At 42.8% G+C, this 22,162-nt stretch overlaps 1 protein-coding gene across 2 annotated transcripts; it reads left to right on the plus strand.

Moving 5' to 3' along the window:
* The first annotated feature begins 65 nt into the window (after positions 1-65).
* LOC135916528 (F-box/WD repeat-containing protein 9-like) lies at positions 66-20,876 on the plus strand. 2 transcript variants are annotated; one of them, XM_065449939.2, is made up of 9 exons: positions 66-244; positions 1,570-1,790; positions 5,020-5,159; positions 7,114-7,236; positions 8,024-8,136; positions 12,307-12,550; positions 13,744-13,863; positions 16,853-17,017; positions 20,044-20,876. In XM_065449939.2, the coding sequence occupies exons 2-9, from the start codon at positions 1,586-1,588 to the stop codon at positions 20,128-20,130; spliced, it is 1,197 nt and encodes a 398-aa protein (XP_065306011.1). In that variant the 5' UTR covers positions 66-244; positions 1,570-1,585; the 3' UTR covers positions 20,131-20,876. The 2 variants fall into 2 exon arrangements, with proteins under 2 accessions (XP_065306011.1, XP_065306010.1); XM_065449938.2 differs by lacking the exon at positions 66-244 and adding an exon at positions 432-576.
* The last annotated feature ends 1,286 nt before the right edge of the window (positions 20,877-22,162 follow it).

A 22,162-nucleotide genomic window follows, 5' to 3' on the forward strand; every position in this document is an offset into this window, starting at 1 on the left:
CAAATTCAGGCAGATGTCTGAATAATTTATGGAATTGTCTGAAAGACCGTTGAAAACCAGGTGCCGCTGTCGGTAGCCTGCGAATTTTTGTTTTGGTTTGGTCGCGCTTTGGGGATTTCTCGCTGCAAACAGCTGATGTGATGCATTCCCGCTGCTGCCTTTCCTCTTCTCCAAATATGTGATACGGTTGCTAGGCGTCCCTGTGCACATAATTTGCAGGATCAAGTTGGCGCCTCCCAGGGAGGTATGCGAACGCCGTTCATCTTTCGTAGACGCGCTCTTTTTAGCGGCTGGCTCTGTTGGGATATTCTCGCACGCAACCAGCTGTGCTTAACGTTTCGGCTTTCGTGCTCTAAAAACAAACCCTCTAGATTTCGAGGTTGTTGCCTGAACTTAGCCGTTGCGCGGTTTGAGTGCGCTCTTAGCTGGCAATAAATGCGAGTAAACCATGGACTAAGATGCATTGACAGCTCGCGAGTGACATTATAGGCCAGTTAGGAAATTGGCGGAGCGTCCGGTACCTCTTGTGTTTAGACAACGAAATGCAGTTTTTACCGTAGTGAACATGAGGAGATGGTTAGTTTTTCCACATATATGGAGGTGCAGCTTTTAGAATCTAACCGTGGTATATACGTAAATTTAAAAAAAAATGCTTTTTACTTTCGTAACATATCAGTCTAGACAATAAAAACCAGCTTCAAAAGTTCAGGAGGATTATGCATCGTAGCTGTATTTGGGTCTCGTGAAGATATTGATATGTCAATTAGCATCTTTTTATGTTGCTGCCAATTATTATATCCCAGTCAAATTTAAAAACACCACCGAGTCCAGTTGGACATCACTGGAGCTTGGCATGCCAACTGGTCCCAAGTCACTAGATGAGTAATCTCGGGAAACAACAAAATCGTTTGTATTAATAATAGCACAGTTGCAATGTTAGTTTTCAAGTAATGGATCTCTGTATTTTAGTGTGAATCAATGGAGAGAATAATTTATTTTTGTCGAGTTAAAGATCTCTCTGGAAATTTTACCAATTTTTCTGAACCACAGGCACCACTTGGTCAACCAAATTTGGCTTGCATATATAGCACCTGACATGTATCTCTCGTAGTGAAGTGGTGAATGCTGGGTATGTCAATGAAAAGAATTTCCGTAGTGTGTTCATACCTGAGCATGCTCAAAAGGAGTTTCAAGTATATTCATGTCATATGAAGGTTCGGGCCTTATGAAGGCATTTACTTCTCCTTTCCTTTTGTTTTTCATGTTGGTCACAACGAGTCTTATTCAGAGACCAGTTGGGTCCAGTTGTGATCGATAAGTCGGTTGGTCGAATTGGACCTGTTGTATTTTTCCAATGGGTGTCCCAAAACACAGTTGGAAATACCCAATTCGTTCATGTCTTGTGACTGGCACAGCATGGTCTAGTTGCCTTTGTGCCATTAAACCCAAATTAACCAATGAACAAACCAATTTGTTCCAATTGGAAATTTTAATCTGGTGTGAGCGAGCAGTTTTTTTTCACTGAGATATGCTTAGTTCGTGTGTGGGAGACGTTGCAATTTCCTTCAGGTGGGCTCCAGAAAGCATGGCCGTGCCGGAGACGGAGGCGTCGTCGCTCGAGGCACTGCCAAACGAAATTCTCTTCAAGATATTTTCTCTACTCGATGCCCAGTTCATTGACCAAGTTATCGGAAAGCTGTGCACTCGCTTTGCGCTGGTGCTCAGTGATCCCAGCTTCTGGCAAGCGAAGCTGGTCAATACGTGGCCCAAGCCGTACCCCTTACCAGCAGGTGAGCACTGTGAAAGTGCAATTTGTTGTTGCATTTGACTTGAGAGAGCCTAGTAATAAAAGAAATGGCACTTACAAGCCACAGAGCATACGGCAAGGATGAGAGCACAGTTTCTTTGTTCTTTCATTTTGCTCTGTATCCTGTTGTAAGATCAGGCTATTTACTTCATTGCCCGAGCATGCACAATCAGCCAAAGTTGAATCTCTGACATCATCCGAATGTCGCCTCTGAACTGATCATGATGCACTAAGTAATGTGCGTTATTGACTGCCTTGATTGGAATTATATGCTCCGGAAAGCACATAAATTCGTCACTAAATCATCGCAGGTTGTATGCGTCACCCATTCTGTTTGCAGGTGGATTCCTGTGATATTGGGATGTCAAGCTTACAAATTTTTCGGGCCATATTATCGAAAATACTGCTATGATTCTTAATTGTCCTTACACTTACCTCGGCAAGACTGCTGAACCATGGAATTCTAACTTGTAGCTGCATCTTAACATGTTGACAAATTTTCTGGAAAAGGCTGCAAGATGTATGACACAGACATGACCACTGAGTAAGGGGAAGGTTGTGCATATCCCATTGTCAGAACGCTTCAAATACTTACATTTGTGGCATAACTTGCTGATGTTTATATAAGCTCAGCCAACTTGTATATGCTGGGAGCCAAGGGGATATCAGACGTACAAGTTGATCTCAACTCCGCAGTCAACTACGAAAGTGTATGGGGTACGATACCTGTGATAAAACGAAGTACTTTTGCAGCCAGGGCAGACATGCAAACAGCTGTTGTACATGCAACCAAGGTAGTATCATACTATTCTACTATCTACACTTTAACCTGGTTTTAACAAACAAGCTGATGTGCTAAAGGTATTTCAATATATCAGGAAATTTGATACACTCGAGCTCACCCATAACAAACTTAAGCGAACTTCCGTGATATGTTCATATCTTTCTCAGGCACGAATTATGATGGACTTTCAATAAATGTGTCCAATTTACACAACCTCATTGCATTGCATTCGGCACTGCACAGCAAGAGAGATGAGGCGGTAGGATGGTGCTTTGTGCGTTTTCTGATGAATCATCTTAATTAGGGAACAATTAATCATCTGATTGTTGTTCAATCAGTAACATTCAGTTTTTACATAAAAAGATTATTCACAGGCTTTAAGCATACAAATATGCACAATTTTATTACTGACTCTATCCATTACTAACAAGAAAAAAGTGCTTCTATGTTCCTGCCAGAATGCGCCACGTTGAATGCCCCGTCAAACATGGTAATTCTTTCACCAAAGTGGTTGTGCAGTATTTTCTACTGTGCCTTGAACTGTTTCACTGTATCACTATGACTAACGTTTTCAATGTATGAGATTGCGTAGACCTGCTCCAATCCACTTCCTTCAATGACAGTGCAGTACCAGCACAGAAAGGGATAAAAAAGATTGTGACAAAAAAAAAGTAACAAACCTCCCCCAGAACACTACATTTGTTGCATGCAAACTGCTTTAATGGGTTGGCAGGGGACACTCTGAATGCAATATGTTCAATGTCCAGTTCATTATGGGGGAGTTACTTTACATAGCCATAAGTCAGTAAGTTTTGTGTGTTTTATATAGAGAATAATTTGCTGCACTCAAGTGCATTATATTCAGGTTTGACTGTACTAGCACAAAGTTCATCAAAATTCACCCTTTTCATAGAACTCACACCATGCTAATTCCTTGAAGCCGATAGCACCCACGTTGTACGACTTACTGTACAAGCTTTTGTGAAGCAAAATCTCGCCTAAATGTTTGCTTGTTCGATTTTAAATGCTGCCTGCAGGTACAATTCTTTTCTGGAAAACAGCAATGAAGCAGATTGACAACTGGGATAACAGGGTTGTGTGCTGTCCTGTTGACAAGTGCGTCGCCCCATTACGGCACTGTCATTTTCCAGTTCCCATGCACCAGGTGGCCCCAATGTGCTCCATTTTGAACTGCATTTTTCTTCTACTGTTGGAACTATAGCAATAATTATTTAACAGTCCATAGACAAGGTGCTAATCTACACTTGTTGACAATTAGTATCTGGCTTTTGGTATTCAGCATTGTACCACTCTCCAAGCCTGGATTGAAAACGTTGGCATTGCTTGGCCTATGCACCATGCCAAAAGCTGTGCGGTGCTGACACACAGTTGGCCCTCACAAAACAAGCAGCAAAGCTTGTCTAAAAATAAGCTTGGCTCCTTAAAAAGGTAGGGAGGAGGAGGGTACCCACCCCCATCTTAGATGACACTTGTGGCAGGGATTCTGTGTTTAGCACCTATTTCAAAAAACATGTCCTCAAATCACATGAGTATATGCACCAATGTTTTTCCAGTTAACAATGATCAATGCTGTGAAAGCGTCCAGGTGCTTATAAACCCTCTATGCTCCATTTTCGTGCATAGTAAGATATTCAACGAATCTAGGGGCCCTATAGCATAAAACTATTCCAATCAGTTTTTATTCCGAACTAGCCATTAGCCCTCCCTGATAGGTCAGAATGGTTCGGGTCCAACCCATATGTGCGGGCACCACACCCATATGGGCAGAGCCCGAGCCATTTTGAACTATCATGGAGGGCTAATGGTTGATTTGCAATAAAAACAGATTGGAATACTTTAACGTTATCCTGGCTCTAGAGAGAATTTCTCTCTTAGCCACATTCGAGGCTGCAGAATAGTGTTGCAGCTGAAATTAAAGGTATAGGTGTGCATCATGTAATTTGACATAATATTAAGTCTCATACTTCTATGTTGAAAAATACAGTGTAATTATTAAGTAGGAGGTGCCGTAGATCTGAATCTGTTTACCATAGAGCAAGCATAGCGACTCGTTTTTGCTACCAGCTGCCACAGCACGCTGTCTCGTTCACAACCAAAGCATAGTATGTCGCATCCAGGCAGCACAAAGATGCTGAAATATTATGTGCTGTGACGTAGCATTGCATCCACAAGTTGTAGTTGTAATATACAACGCATTCATTCTGTTGAAAGCATTGCAGATAATAAACAGCTGCACTGTGACACATTCAGAGTGAAGCTTCTACATTTACACTGTTTTGTGTAGCGTCAGCAGTATTGCCTGCTAAGTGTAAAATGGAGTGTAAGGGTTCACAGCACCTTTGTGTGACAGTGGGACAAACTTGTTTTGATGTACTCACAATTTTCGCGTGTCCTGTTCCTACACTAGATGAAAACTTCGACTGGAAAGAAGCATGTGTTCAAAGGGAGCGGCACTTAAACCAGTGGACCAACTGGGAGGATGAGATGAAATCCATTCGTATTGCTGATGCACACATAGGGATGATACATTCAGTCCTGTTGATGAATGTAAGTAAGGCGTTTTATTGTGTTTCCATAAGTAGTCAACATAAGTCATTTTGGCCATCCCTGGCCCTTGCACCAAAAAGCCCTAGTGTGGTCAGCTGAACAGCCACTGTGAGCATTGGCAACTTGGCATGGCACTTCGGGCATTCTTATTCGTATTTCACTTAAATTAAAAGATGAGTACTTTTTGGAGACGTCCGGCTGTTGAGAGTCACCAAAGTGATGTTACAGCTTTTGTGTTATAGTTATTTGTGAGAACCTGTTAGACCTCTGTCTGCCCTTTCCACCACCACTGGAAGAAGAAAGTACGATTTCTCTGTGGTATTTTGTGCCTCAGGGAAATTCCAGAACTCCCCGAGAGAAATCCTTGTGATCTCCACGTGGTTTTCCGGTTTATATACCTGCAGTGTAAAACATGGAAAGTATTCAAGTTTTGAAGAGGCACTGCCATCAAATGTCATTAAATTTTGATGTATGGCAACTCCGCCAGAAAAAATGTCATTAGGGAACTTACGGCATTAACAAACAAATATCATCATTTTTTGTGCCCGTATAAGCTAAGCGGTCCACTTGGTTATTTTCATGATCTTGTGTGTTATGTGTGGAGGATGTGCTGTCTCGGGCCAGCTCTGCCTTTACATCCCACCAGCACTCCGCTGATGCAAGGCTTTGTTGGCTGTGGCTTGGAGCCTAGCCCTTACAAAACCTTTGGCTTCCGTATTGGAATGACTGACAATGCTGCTTGTGTGATGTCTGTAGTCACGAGGAGACACCAGAACATGTCTCGTGTGACTGTCCTCAACACAGTGTAGAAAGACAACCACTTGTTCTCTTTGGCGACAGACGATTATCAGAACGAAGCATATTAGAATGCGACCAACCATCGCAGCAGAAGGCTACGGATGAATTCTTGCAGTTCTGAAAGACAACAAACCTACACAAACGACAGCTGGCATCATGTGATTGTGCTGTCTCTCTTTCTGTGTTCTTATCTTTTTACCTCCCCAACACTTAGTCAGGGCTTAAAGCTTAAAAGTCAGGGCTTAATGTTTCGTGTGGGCACTCCTATCTAAATACATAGGAAAGGAGAAATAGTTTTTCTCGGTAACCTTTGCACTAAATTTTGTCAGGTTTATCGTATTGTTTACTGCTAGATGCAAATTTTTGATTTAGACCGTCAATATATTAAAGAAAAATTGACAGAAATTGCAAATTTTCAGCAAATGAAATCATCAAGTTTATAACTGTAAATCAGCAGTGACAAATTATATCATAATTCTTGTAAATTGCATCTAATAGCACATCGAAAGTGGACAGAATTGATTTATTATACGCTACTCTGCAGTGTACCATTATTACATGATTATGACTTTTGCAAAAGTCTTCTAACATGGTAATAAATTCACACAAGCTGTAAATTTATATCATATTTGTCCTTTTTAGATACTCTAACGGATGCAATCTACAGAATGGCGATATCTGTTTTTGATGAAGAGGGACAAATTTGCAAACTTTGGGCTTTCATATTTTTTTTAACTCATGATTTTTTTTAATTCTTGGTAAAATTCAAGTCCTAAATCAGAATTTTGCTTCCAGCAGTCGCCGAAATTTAACTTTCTCTCTAAAATGCAACAAATTTCAATAAAGTCAGGCGGCATCGCGTTGGGCAGCATCCAAGTCGGGCCCAAGCTAAAGCCTCCTCTTAACACATGCACGCACGTGCACTCACTCTGACCTACGTATCTGCCTGCTGCACACCCAATAACATACAGCATACGAGCAGTTCACACATGTGTGACAGCCCCCCCTTGAGCAAAAGACTTTATGCACTGTCCCCACTGTAGGGAAGCAAACTGGATTATTGGGTCCGGTTAACCTTTATTGCCTTTCTCTTTTTTTTTTGTCCCCCTCTCTTCAAACTTGATGAATTAAAATTAATCACCTGCATTTTTTTCAGGATGGCTCATTGTGTGTCACTGGGTCTCGTGATCGAGATCTAAAAGTTTGGGATGTCAGGGACCAGGACAGAGCTGCAGAAGGGGAAGACCTTCTCCTGCATTCAGCCCCTGATGCGCATGAGGTGAGTACTGTCTGTCAGTCTGTCCGTCCCACCCTCCCTTCCTCCCTCCCTCCCCTTATTATTTATTTTTCTCCACCTTGCGAGTTTCCGCAAAACTATTACGCCAAACTCTTGCCTTTGCTTCGAGTTGTTGACAAATTCGACTTCACCCTGCCATCTGCTAGCCGCGTGGTTAGCTAAGATGGTAGAGCGGCGGTTCGAGTGGGTTCGAGTCCTGGACCAGGACGAATTTTTCTTCAACTGCCAGGCTTTTCTTTCAAGGTACCCGTATGAGTTTCCTTTGTAGCAATTGCTACGAACGGGTGGATGTCTGATTTTCTCTTTATTGTCTGTCTATCTGTCTGTGTCTGTCTGTGTCAGTTTGTCTACGTCTGTCTGTTTGTCAATCAAAATGCTTATTGTTTGCAAATGCTTCACATATGGGGTTGAAAGTATAGAAGCAGGTCCCATAGCTAAGTTCAGCATGGGGCCCTCCTATGTCAGAGTGCGTGGAGAGGAGTGAGTGAAGCAACAGAAATGCAACTAATAATTTTGTTCAGTTAAACAAAAGCAGACAGATAAAATGCTGATAGTAAACATAATAAAAGCAATGTCAGCTTCCTGTTAGAAAGAGTACTAGTATTTTCTGAACTGTAATGGAGGGAACAGAAAGCTTTACATCATTAGGCAAGTTTTTCCTAAATGCTTCTGCTGCACTATGCTTGCCTGTACTGAGCTAGATTTCCTTTTGGTATTAAGTGCACGGAACTCTTTCGTTCTGAGCATTTGGTTCGTTTCTTTGCCCCAGGGTTGGATTTGGGCCCTGCACTGTGTAGGCAACAAGCTGCTCACCAGCTCTTTCGACAGCACACTCAAGTTGTGGGATGTTGAGTGTGGACTCCGCGAACTCAAATGCTTCACGTGAGTTCATTACATCATAACCTCGGCTGGCGGCGCAATGTTATATGCAATGGTGAAACAGCAGCACCAACTGTGGTGAATTGCACTGAGAGTGGGCCTTCGGGGCATCCTACTCCAAAACGGCATTTCACCGGAAAATTGAGCCAAGTCTGCACTCTAAAAGCATAAGAGCTGCCTTGCTGGTACAACTGAAACAAAATTCTAACACATGCAAATACGTGACATTTTTTGTGCTTTGGTGCGATGTTATGGTTGTGTATTTTTTTCATGTCAATTTAGTGTCCTGATAACTTTCCCATGTGACCATCATCACCATCATGAACCGAGCGGGCATAGCCACGATTGTAGAGCCTTTTTTCATGAGCCACTATGTTGCATAGGCAGTGGCATCAGCAATGAGCTGTCCGATTGCTGGCTTGGTCGAATTATTCATGCTGTGTGCCAGGTATACGCTTGTCACCGTATACCTGGCGATTGTTTTCAGGATTGCATAGGCTGCTTGAGATGGCATGGGGTCTTCTACATTGGAAACAGTTCTATGAGACGTATTCAAGCACTTTAACTTTGCTTAGCAAGAGTTTCAGCTGCAGGTGAGGTGGACGGAGCACCTAGCATGATGTGTCCGTACATGTTTCAGCACGCACTCTTCCTCGGTGATCTGTCCTATATTTCTAAAAACTCATTTCACAAGCGTGCCCCTATTGCAACATTCTCTCTGTAGTTCTAGCCTAGGGCTTATCTACAAAAGTATTAAGAAACATACACAACTATCGTAACAACATGGGTACCATTCTGCTGCAGATTAAGTTCTGCTGTTTACTTTGACAAGTGTTCAAATTGTTATCTGTAGGTACATTGTGCAACTGCCTCGTTCGTTGACTGCAGTTTTCGCCCCTGTATAACATAGCTTTGGTTAGTAATAACAGCATATCATACAGTGAACCATGCTTGTCGAGTGATCAAGCGGCTGGCTGTGAACTGCACGAGCATCCGATGAAGTGACAGCTGCTGGGTTATAGAGTTGTTCATTCTATATTGCATGGACCAAGCATGCGGCATCACCTTGCATGGTCTTACTGCAATGTTAGCCTCTGTCTGTCTGTCTGTCTGTGTGTGTGTGTGTGCGTGTGTGTGTGTGTGTGCGTGTGTTTGTGTGTGTGTTTTCCTTCTTTCTGCTGCAAAATATGGCAACCACATTTGCTGATTGCCCACTCTTGACAAGCGCCATTCAAGCTGTATGAGCCGTAAAACGGTCTACTCAACTATTTTACAGGGATTGTGCCCTCACAAATAGCCATCTCATTCTTTTTGTGCGATCCCCTTTAAATGTCGCTGCTTGACAGGGCAAAGAGGCAATGCCAAACTTGGTATACCAGTTGCATTGACCGCTGTTTTGAGCCATGCCATCAGCTTCACACCAGAAGGCAACATAGACATAGCACACTACTGTGTACATAAACTGTGTAGAAAGGATGTCAGTGGCTAACACAAATGTTCTATAACGATTGGCACTTAGATGTTTCGGGGTTGCATTGGTTCGGTTGTACGTGAGCGCTCTTATGTTTCAGTTCTCATGCCAAGCAATCAAATACAATATTTTCCAATTCACGCTGGTTCACAGACGCCACTGCTCTTCGTCGAGTGGCAACGGTACAGCCAAAATAGTTCACAACATGTACACACACTGCAGTTGGCGATGCACATCACATGTCTGCTCAGCCAAATAAAATTTACGCGTATTGTAGTTACTGCTGCACACAAAGGCTACACAGTGGTTCCCCAACAACCTTGTATGAACTGACATTATGTACATCTTTGGCAGAATGAGCTAAAATGTCTCCAAATTGTTCCGTAGCCCACAATGGGAACACGTTCAAACAGGACATCGCTGGCTTGCACAAGCCAGAGTGGAGGAAAGGGTCACCGTGCGCTGGTTGGCAGACCTTTCTTCCTCACCCAATGGAACAATCTCTAGCTGATGAGATCGGTCCTCCATTTGCTGTTTTCACTCTTTTGTTGCATTCCTCTCTGGTGAAGGTTCCAATGCTTTCCCGCTATGCACCCGTCTTGTCAGTGCTCTTTGTGGTGCAGCTGTATATTCGTCATACCACTGTGGCGCAACGCTCGGTCAAGGAGGCTGTTGGATCAAAAAGCAGCTTCAGATGATGTTGGCTTAGATGATGGCTTCAGATGATGGTAGCATAGTCGTTGACAGTGTCACTTGAGAAATACCTTGAATTATGCGTACTCAACTGCTGGCTAGAAGGAGGAGGAGATGGAAAAAGCCAGAGAGGCTAGTAGCTGCTGGATTTGCTATTAGTGGAGACCTTTTTTGCAGCACTGTGCAATTGAAAAAGCAGGTCCTGTGATACTATAATTTTAACAGCTTATACATCACCCAACTCACTGTTATGCAGGAGAGACTTTTGTGTATTAGAAGCAAATAAACCTCTGGGTATCTTCTCCGTAACTTCAGTTTAGTTGTGAAAGTCCTATAGGGCATAGTATTCCTCACATGTCCTTGTTCCATTATGTTTTCTTCTTTATTGGTTTGCTTTTTTGCTCGCTTGAAGCATGGTGAATATGCGAACACCTGTTGTAGGTCAAAATGATAGAAGCAGTTTTATACCAGAGTGTCTGGCTAGGTGCAGAGTTTCTGCCTAGGTGCCAGTCTTCTTTAAAGGCTCTTGCTCTGCAGCACAGAGTTTGTAGTATTTTAATATATGCGCCACTGTTTAAGTTTCTAATCTCACCATTTCTAATGAATAGGGTGATAAGATTAGGAAGTTTACAAGCATGGAATGGGTCCAATGACATAGGAACGAGGTAACTGGAGATGCCTGAAAGGGGGTTTTGGTTCTTCAGTGAAATTAAAATAGCCTCAAGATGATGATCTGTGGTCACTCGTTTTTTTGCAACAATGACCTGGACTATACATTATGTTACAGCTGGTTTAGTTTCAACATTGCTTCTTTTCTCCTTCTCGGCAATAAGTTTGAGAAGTAGCTATTTATTCTCAGGAGAATGTTTGCCTGCTTAAGAAATTATGCATTATCAAAGATGTGTAATGCATTTTGTTATGATGCATGCTGTTGTGAGCAGTGAGCATTCTTTCATATTAGTGGTATCGATACAGTTGACCTTGTTAATTCCACCTTGATGGAATTGACGAAATTGATCTAATTATCCGGTGGGTCAAATTAAGCAAGATGCAGAAAAAAAAAACGTCAGAACACACCACTGTTTCATTTTGCAGTATTTGCTTGATGTTAACTCGCATGCTAATCAAATGTGCACCCACTTTGTATGTGTCTAAAAGTAGAAAACTAATGTAGAAATGACTTAACGCTCCTAACCAAAATATAAACGTAACACGCACCCGATTTTTTAGAATGGTGTCCGATTTTCTAAAAGTCAGCTTTGTTGCCGTACAGCATGTTATGCGGTAAAGCCTGTAAAGCCGGTAAAGACTGAGTGCAGATGACTAAATGAATCAATGACTTATTGGAGTCAGTAGGTTTATTTTGGTAGAAGTTACTTCTGTGCAGTCTGGAATTCAGGACAGGTTTAAGTAGCATCATTTAATTAGACATCTTTATATATAGCTTTAGCTACATTTCTCTTGTTCCTTTCAATGTTTCTGTATGTTTTCACACATCTTTCTGGCTTCATTAGCATTCTCTTAATCTGATGTAGAGAGATAAGTAGTTATTTCTTCTCCATACGTAATGAGATTTGGAATTTAGTCTGATGATGTAATTAGTTTGCCCTCTTGTGCCTGGACTCTAAAACATTTCCTAAGGCAAAGTTCAAGGGCCATAGTGAAATCTGTCACTGACACAAAAGCGAGAGGAATCAAAGGAACCAAAGGGCTTGACTTATTGTTAAGAGCAGCCAAGTGGAGGCAAGGAATTCAGGAATACTGCAGTCCTTGAGATCTGTAAGCTTGTGTACTGTCTTGTGTACCAGGCTGTGTACCATCTTGTATGTGTGTGCAGTGTTCTTTTCCTGTGTGGGGTAGCCGACCAGACATCCATCTAGCTGGGTTTCCTGCATTTTGTTTATTTTCTTTCTCTCACAGTCTTGCCTCTGCAACACAACAGAAAACATGGCAAGCCACTCTGATCTGCTGTGTAACATCCAGTCTCATTTCTGTCCACATTGTTGTAGTGTCAAGGCACCAGTGATGACGATCTGTAGCTCTGGCGGGGAATTCGTCCTCGGCAGCTCCGATGGCGTCATGTACCGGTACGACTTCCGGGAGTCAAGAGAGCCATTGCCGTATTGTGCTACCCGGGGCGGCGTAATCACCTGCATGGCTGCAGATGACAAAACCATCTTGGCAGGCACCAATGCAGCACGACTGTACACCATTGATCGTCGTGTGAGCCAGTTCAGGCCGGAGTTGGCCATGGTGAGCAGCACGATGACACTTTTGTGCAAGCTTAATTAAGGACTTGCTCTCCTTTTCTTTTTTAAATACCATCTTTGCATACACAATGTGATGTGAATGTGTCATCTGGATGGTGGTTTTAGACAGACGGCAAATTAAAAAATAATCGTATTTTAGTAAACTTAATATAAGAACTTGCATATTTGCTTTAAGTGCTCGAAAAGAGTATTTCGCAGTTACTGCTGCACTGTTCTTGTTGAAATTTTGCAGAAAGATTGCATGTTGGAGTCTATGCCATTCAGTGTAACACTTGGCAAAGTTAGTTGCCTGGTCCTTAAAGAAAAAGTGCGAAGTTGCTTTCACTTATGAAGATGCAAGCTATTACTAAGACGGCATAAGCATAAACTTCTGCAGCTGCCTGCTGGCAGCTGCAGAACGCAGCCTTTCACTAAGGGTTGCCGCTTGTTCCAGAGGAGCGGGCAACATGTGGCAACATAAGTTTATGCTTCTGCCTTTGCGGCAGCAGTTTGCATTCTCATAAATGAAGTCAACTTTGAACTTTGTCCTTAAAAACCAGGCAAATAAGTCTGCTAAGTGTTAGACTAAATGATGTAGACTCTAAAACGCAATCTTTATGCAAGATTTGGGCAAGAACAGTGCAGCAGGAAGTGTGAAATCTTTCTTAGATTGCTTTCAGTGAAATAAGCAGGTCCCTGTATAATATTAACTATAAACTTAAACTGAAGATGCAAAATGCAACTGCAACCATGGGCCTGTATAGAATCTTTTTTTAGCATCATGAACTACCCCAGTACAGAAAACTCTGTGAATATTTATTTGGCATAAAGGGCTGCTCTCTTTGTGGAGAATGTCTCAATCAAAAGGAGAACTTGCTCAAATTTCAATGCCAAGCTTCTCGGAGCTGCAGGACTATTTGCTGCTGTGTGGCAGTGTGAGGTGTTACAACTCCAGATATTTTGTGCTCAGCGGACCTATAATATTCAAAGGATATTGAACACTTCGAATCAAACCTTTAAAGTGTTCATGTTTCTCACGCAACAGTCTTACAGCGCATGTATATTCAGTTCTACCATATGTGGTGCGTGTGCCCCCCCCCCTTATTTTTGTAAATTTCGTGTGTGTGTGTGTGTGTGTGTGCAATTGTAGCTTTGGTCAATAAGCATTGCTGCAATTTGTTACGTGGGTTCATGCAGCGTTTCAAGCAAAGCTCCGTGACTGCCCTGTCTTTTGACTCGCGCCAGCTATGGATGGGAATGGGGGATGGGACCATTTATACAGTCGACATGACATCCAGTCCCCCCAAGATTATCCAGGTATGTGCACGTTGCATACCTGCCAACTTTTGGGATCTTATTTTTTGTATTTGCTGAAGTTTTAGCACTTGTTTATAACTGTAATGTTGACACAAATATTTAAAGGTTTTTCATTTGAGCATAGTTTAGGGCAAAACCAATTTAAAAAAAAAGACATACAGTTGCTGCATGTATTTTTTATGGCCACATTTTTTAGACCCATCGATTATATGGAGCTTATCATGTGGCAGTGACATTAAGTGATAGAACCAACATTATAACGGCAGCCGGATTTTTAACAGCCATTACATGAATATTTCATGAATAAACATAGAAAACATTTCTCCTTGTCTACGATGCAGATCATTTTTGCTGCGACTGTTCACAGCATCCCTAAGAACAAAGTCTGCAAATCTTTCATAAGTAGCCAACATACTAAATAGCCAAACAATTTATAGTATTTCTTGCCATATTTTATGCTTGCATGCTGAGCTTCGCATATCGTACGCTAAAGGACCGCAGGTGGTTCGTCTTGATCCAGAGGCATGTCTCCTAGCCTTTGCATTACCTTGAGGCATTAAATTCAAATAATTGATAAAGAGACTGACCTTATGGTGCATGCTGTACTTGATCGAAAAATATCAAACAACAAATAAATGCAAGAAGGTACATTTGACAACTGAAATATACTACCAATGCCTAATCCAGTTGTAGCCATGCGTAAAAAGGAACATTTTTGTTGCAACATGTGGTGTGATCCGCCAAAGTGACGGTTGTCTATCTGAGGCCTACGCAGGTGCGTACTTTCTCGCAGATCTCTCCTTCCCTCTCACGTAGAGTGGTTTCTTAATCTTTGGAATTGCAAAGGAAAAGAAAAAATAAAGAAAGAAATTTGATAGTAGTATTTGTACAACTGCAGCATGTGCAGGGAGCTGCATGGGAACAGATACAGCTTGTCATTATACTGTACAATGAAATCTCATTAAACTGTAGTTTTCCGGAGCTCGGAAAAAGTACGTACTAAACGGTAGTACTGCTTGACCGAAATAGCATGAGATCGCTCACTTACCTGTCAAAAATGGAACTACGAAGTTGAGATAGACTAGTGAATAGCTGGTCTTTGACATGACCATGTAACTGGCACATTAGTTTCATTCATTCAAGGTTTCAATCTTAAAATTAAAATTAAATTATGGGGTTTTACGTGCCAAAACCACTGTCTGATTATGAGGCACGCCGTAGTGGGATTGATTTGTCAAATTAAATGTCCCCTTGCATCAATTTGTCACTTAGTTTGCCATCTCTCTCTGGTCTGCTAGCCTTCTGGTTAGCTCACATGGTAGAGTGACTGCCCTGAAAAGGCAGTTGTTTTGGTGAATTGGAAAGATTTGCAGTGCGTTGGAAAGCTGTCACAGCATGACTTGACTCCCGAAATTATTTTCTCGATTGTGTCTGTACTGATCAGTTGACAAAGTATGATGTGCTTACAGTTGAACCTAGTTACACTGAAGTCACATCAGCCATAAAGATGCCTTTGTTATATCCAGTACTCATCATGAGCATACAGGCTGATTTAGGCAGAACAAAAATGGTAGTCAAATCTGTGCAGAAGAAACACAAGTATGGTGCCTCTGACGAGCCAGCAGAGGGTCTCCTGCATATTTTGATAACCCGCCGGCATCTTGCCATGCCGGTCCGTGGCACGGGAACAACAATAAGTTATGTACACACACACACTGCACTGCTGTGTCGGCACACTTGAGTTGTCCTGTCAGCAGGATCTGACATGCAGTGAGTTGCCGCATTGGCACTCGGAAATTCAAGCTACGTCTCTACAGACATTCGCTGCTTCTTTTTTGTCCAACAGAACACACAGGGCTCTCTTGAAGCTTGACAGCATAGCGGCACTTGTCGTTGCTAAAAGTAAAAATTGGCCAAGGTCTCCACTGTTCTTTGCACTCACTGAACAGATAGTTCTTCTAACTACTGCAACCATGTAGTGCGTGGTTTATTGATTCAAGTGCAGGCACAGCAGCACCAAACTCCAGACTAAATTTGAATCCCACTATTCTGTAAGCGCCATTCTGTAATGTTCCCGCATCTTGCGTTGCCTTTGAAGGTGGCTTGTTGCAACAAGTGACCAATTCGCTGCAACAGGCAACCAATTTGTTGCAACATGTGAGTCAGTTTCTCCCAGTACCTTTATATTTACATGGCGGCTGCTTCCAAATGCAATGCAAGATAACAGGAACATAACAGAATGGCGCTGTATCAAATGGGAACATTATACATAGGAGTCAATGGGATTTATGTACAGGGCTACATTTACTTTAGGGCCTGCTAGGGTCTTATTTGCATTTCACAATTGCCGGTTCTATTTAGTCAGCTTCAGCGCAGTAGAACCGTGTTATGCGGTGAAGCTTACACAAAATATTGTGGTAGGGGTCATTGTCACGGAACACAGTACGTGCTCCTGAACTATACACACGTGCATTTGCCATTCCTAGCCATAGTACGAACACCGAGACATCTAATAACTGCACTGGAAGCCACTCTGGCTGTTTTTGACGTGCTGTGGCATTTTGCACCCTTCCTCACGGTTACATTTTCCCGGCTGGTACATTCTCTTTTTTTTTTCCCAAGGTCTCTTTAAAAAACATATCAACGGGGTTCTACTGTACTTATATAATTAGGCACACTATGAAACAAGACGCTTGTGGAACAGCTAACAGGGACAGCTGAAGGTCATCTGAAGGTCACAGCCTGAAGGTCATCATGAGTGAAGTCTTGGAATTTGCTTATGTTTGATTTGCTAGCGATGTGTGATGGCAACCTGTTCCACTTTTTTATTCACTCTAGGCATATCACGAAGGTATTGTTGTGTTGGATGCTACTTCTTTATGGCAAGGTTGGAATGCAATCGTGACCCTTAAGCAGTAGTGCGTTTCATAATTCAGGCATAGCTTTGCAACATTAAAACCTACCAAATAAGTTTGTTGTTCCTCTTCAGACTGTGGACGTGCCTCCAGCAGAACCACGTGGCATGGTGTCCAGCATCCAACACACCTTGGGCAGTGTGCTGGTGTCGTTTGTCAACAGGCCCATGGTTGCCTTGGAGCCAACGCTCGAGCCAGCCGTGATTTCCTGGGGCCCCGAACAGCAGCAAGTGACTCGTGTGAGCATCAGGGTGCCTTTGCAAGCTCACAATTGTTTCTTTGAGATGGTTCGTTGTATACTCGTGGACAACTTTCTGTGGCAGTGAAAGGAAAGCTTACAGAAGTCTAGCTTCTGCACATTTGTTGCTGCGTCAAGTAGTCTGGCATTGTTTGACAGTGCGTTCTGTTTCTTCTTCCTCGAGCAGATAACTGAATCAGTCTGACTAGCTACTTTTCTTTTATTATTCAAGAATGATCTGGCACTGCCCTTTGGCTTTACAGCAGGGGGGTTTACAGCATAAATATAAACAACTCTTCATTTTGACAACATACTTGCTCTTCAGGCAGCTTGTTTCAAGTGATGATTTCGCATTAGCCAAAATGCAGAAGAGCAGAGTGAACATATAGAATTCATATTTAACACTGAGTTTTGTATCTTATGTCATGTTTCTATCGGTGCTGTTGTAAATAGGGCGTTTACGTTTTGTGTTAATTCCCAAGCTTATGCAAACATGAATGGGGCTGTGGAACTGTCTTTGGCAGCGCTGTCATGTGCACACTTATGGTATGTTCGACTAGTCGCTTTCAACGCTCTCGCAGTACGGTTTACACTTGGCTGGTTGAAATCAAGTGCTCGGAACACATTCGTCTTATTCATTCGGAGCGCTGTGCTCCATCTCCGTGCGCTCAGAGGCGCTCCCACCTTCAACCTGGGAGTGGCGCTGAGATCGAGCAGAAACTCGAACACTTCACTGCTCCGTTTGCTCTGGCAGAGCACCTGGAGCGCAGCCTAATGTACCATTAGCCTCCGTAGCATTCCTTTCTTTGCCACAAGTTGTCTATATGTATAGGATTGCAGAGGCTGTTTTGGTTAAATGGACCAAGGTTGAATGTGCAGACCTTGCTCTGCCTAAAATTTATATTAGTGGATGCATTCGGGGCTTGCTGATAGGTTTTCTTCACTGAAAGTGCCTTGCTGTCATAGTGTCTCACTGTGTGCACGACAGTGCAAGCAATCCTGGTAAGGTGAGCTGCTCTTCACAGCCCGGTGCGTGCTGTCCACATACTGAGAATAACTCTGTTTGATGCAGAGCGCCATTCGTGCTTCAGCCGCAGTTAGTTGTGCTGCCTGAACCTCTTTTTTTGTCACCGGATGTCATTAGGCAATCTGTTCGTGAAATCAAACCAGGAAATAAAATAGGGAAGTAAATGTCAACAGTGTTTGATACAGGGCTGGTTAATGATGTTTCATGATCCTTGAAATAGCATAAGAATACAAAACAAGAGTAAGCAATTGAAGCATAAACTAACAACTGGCATTTATTGAAAACACAAAGCAGAAAGAATGGCGGCACGAGAACAAACTAGGTAAGGGCAATTGAAAACAGTCACTTGTGATCACATTTACAGTTAATTGCACCAGTGCAATCTTGGAGGCCACACTTAGCTGCGTTTAGCTTGCGCCAGTCTACGCAGTGCCCAGCCGTAGAAAGTGCAATGCTTAGCCGCTGTTTGTGCTCGACTACTGCTACATGCAACAGTGCGAAAGACCACTGTATCTGCTTATGTCTCTCGTTGAGGCATGCCAAGAAGACTGGTGCAGCTACACCCGACTTTTTAGACCGCATCGGAACCAGTGCAATCTCAAAGGCCATGAGTTGGCCAAGCCACGCCGTAGTGGCGAGGTTCGCTGGCCCGCTCATTCGCACAGCAGGAGCCATGTGAAAACAACCTATCAGCTTCGATAAGATGCGTAGTTGACGCACCACATTGTGTGCCACATGGTATTCGGCAGACCTCATTTCACACCCTGCAAGTTATCTTCGACCGCGTCACCGTTTCACCAGTTTCATAGATGAGCCAAGAGGAAAGCGAAAGGAAGACACTGGAATGGGAAGCATCTATCGTAAAGGCTATCGTACCAGTCGCAGGGCGTTGCAGAAGTCGAAGGGCCTGCTAGTGCTGAACTTGGCATCAGAAGCTGGTGGCTGGGTGTGATTATATTGCTTTAATTGCTTTTTATTTTTTTTATTTTTACACATAACAACATGTAATTATTTAGTATATTTTAGCGGAACCTCCAGGACACCAAAAAGGCCACCTGGACACCTCCAGGACACCTGGACTTGTCCAGTTCAGGCTCGCCGAGGCCTCCATGTGCCACGAGGTGTATACGGTCGCACACAGCCGCTTTTGTACGCGAACAACTCCCAGCTCGCTCAGGCCACAGCGGCTTGAACTGACTGACTGCCCTGGTTCTAGCTTTGATCACCCTGCTAACCCTTAGGTGCCCTGGAGATCCTCTGTTGCCCGCTTTATTATAATGTCAGATGATTCCTGAGGCCTCCATTTCCTGGCAACATGTGTCCCTCTGGAGCAGTAGGTGTGAAAAAATCCAATTCATTGCTGAAAAAAAAAAAATCACCCTGTGACTTCTGCATTACCAATCTGGACCTTGTCACATCAGCTGCTAAAAAGTGGCATGTTGGACAAACTGAAGATTTCTTTACCCTGTTGTTAAAATTTCATTGCATACACGACCTTGTAGCGGTTCCATGGGCTACAAAGCCACAATCATTACATGTGTAAGGTTGTGCACCCCACTTGGCATATATTGTAGTAGCTATACATACTGTTCATAGATATGTGGTAATGAATATTATACGAAGTGATTTCAGTCCTTGTGCCCTTATCCGCTAACGCAGTAATAATGAAATCGGGAAGGCCTGTTAGGATGTAACAAGCCGCATAATTTGAGGCATCACTGCAGCGACCCCAATGCTTTTACAGTCTGCTCACAAGATAATGAAGAGCGCAGCATGCACTAGCAAGTTTTCCCTCTAAAATTATTCTTCTGATTGCCAAGGGTGTTCTAGTTGAAAGTTGATCCACGAGCATAGACGTATTAGCACATTGATCCTGCACACTGCCAATTCTACTGTTGGAGAGCACTGTGACATGGAAAACAGGTCAAACGATGTGAACGTACATGTGAAGTTTAACGCTTTTACTCACAACTTGTCACGTGACCTCTCTTTTTGCGCAGTTCCACTTTGATGGCAGAACGCTGGCAACAGTGGGTTCCGAAGTTCTCGAGGTTTGGCATCCAAAGTGCAAGACTGGAATTGTGTGACCAAAAATGAACTGTGCGCTGTGATAACAATATGCAGCTTTTGTTGCGGCACATTGCAAGCACCCCGTGGCATGAAGTTAATGAAATTGCAGGTGCAATAGTTGTGGAAGTGCCAGTAAATTATGATCTGACACATGCCCTGTTGTACTGACACGCTTAAATTTCGGGTGATTCAATTAATTTTTCATTTACAATTTGTCCTAAAATTTTATTGCTTCAAAGGCTGGAGCATATTTCTGTTCAGGTGAAACTTTGATGTCAGTGTTGTTTTTCCAATAATGGCTTGTGCTTAAGCTAGCCTGAACGTTATTTCGATAGCGAAGCAATAGCAATAATGAGGGTGGCTTGTTTTGCAAAACAAGGGCCAAAAAGATGCCGTTGCTAATGTAATATTTTTGTATAGCAGTAATACGAGCCTTTCATGTTTGAGCAATGCAAAGTTGTGCCTTGTGCATGGGCCTTGTCGCATTTAGTGTGTAATATTTAGTAGCTTATGTCTGGCTCATCTGTCGAGGCATTTAATGAATGCAGACACTCCTTTGCTGTTGTCAAGAGTGTCCAACCCATTATGATAAAGGGTATATACTTTTGACTTGTAACACATATATAATCACTTGTAATTATATTTTAATTACAAGAGACTAACTTATTTGATATTCATATCTCTGTGTGCATCTTCCTTATGAAATAAGCGTGAGACTCATGTTGACATTTGTATATTTATAATTAAAAAGTATTTTCGGCGACCTGTCTTGAGTCACGAGTCCAGTTCATAGGAGCACAGGTAGTAAGATATATGCTTGGCAAGTGTGCATGGTTTCAAATTGCACATCCTTGTATGCGCACAACATAACATTGTTAATCCATACTTGCCAACCTGCGAACATTCAAATGTTTTTTAAGTTCTGCACACTTAAAAAGGAGGAAGGTAAAATCAACCTTCCCTTTTCTTTCTTTCTTTTAAAGAAAACAGCGTAATCTGCAGTCTCTTGGTAACAATCCTGCCATATTTGTTTCAGTAGTCCCTCGCAGCACTGTGGAAGCTATAGGCTTCTTAGACCAACCAGGAGGGCGAACACACCTTAAGGGTGTCCTCCTGCACCCTGTCGTCTGCTACTGGCGAGGGCTACAGCGCAGACGGCGGCAACGTCCATGAACGTTGCGCAGCTGCACTGCAAGATCAGCTGTTGTGATAGCAGCGGTAGAAAATTCTTTTCATATTTGTTTTGATACCGAGAAGGCATGCCCCTTCAGGTTATTTTGAAATACAGAAGAGGAGGGTTGCAGGGACGGTGGAAGTGGAGGATTTGGAAAGAGCATTCAGCCAGCGTGTTACACGTGATGGTGGCGCCACCTCTTGATCCCTCTCGTAACGTCCATTTGAACATGTGCTCGCCGACATTCGTGAGTGCTGCCGTTTTCTTGATTCGAATTTTTTGCATGTTTACCACGGTGCTTCTGCACTGTTTCAAGCCTGTTCAACAGTGACTTATTATTTTTTCGTAAAAGAGCAGCTTGGAACGATACCGCACAAGGAAGTCTGCAGACACCATTTTTGCGAAGAACGAACCACTACCCATGAGGGAGCGCTACCACTACTCATGAAGGCTGCGCTGACAAATATGCATTTAGCCACTCTTAAAGCAATTAATTGTTTGTACTGTTTTAAGTACAAGTTAATGTATGTATGACAGTGTTGCATTAATTTTTTTGTTTCTTTGCACACCTTCATTTGAATAAGTGGAGAACTCTGTTTTTCAATATCGTAGAGCCTCAGTAAGTGTTCTACTAAAAAAAACGAAGCAATAAACCGCAGTTGCGACTTGCAGAGAAGCTTCCAAATAAACACCTGCCAGCAAGACCACTTGTGAATGCCATTTAGTTGTCCAGTGGGTTCCAAACCAAGACACCGGATCTCACTGCTCAAGAATTTGCGCTCGCAAGATTCGTAGCCTTGGCTCTGCCGCAAGGAACTCCTGAAACGGAGTATAGTACCACAGTTTCACTGCAAAGCGTTGCAACATACTGTTTC

The sequence above is a fragment of the Dermacentor albipictus genome, chromosome 9 (assembly GCF_038994185.2).
Source record: "Dermacentor albipictus isolate Rhodes 1998 colony chromosome 9, USDA_Dalb.pri_finalv2, whole genome shotgun sequence".
Lineage (NCBI taxonomy): Eukaryota > Metazoa > Arthropoda > Arachnida > Ixodida > Ixodidae > Dermacentor > Dermacentor albipictus.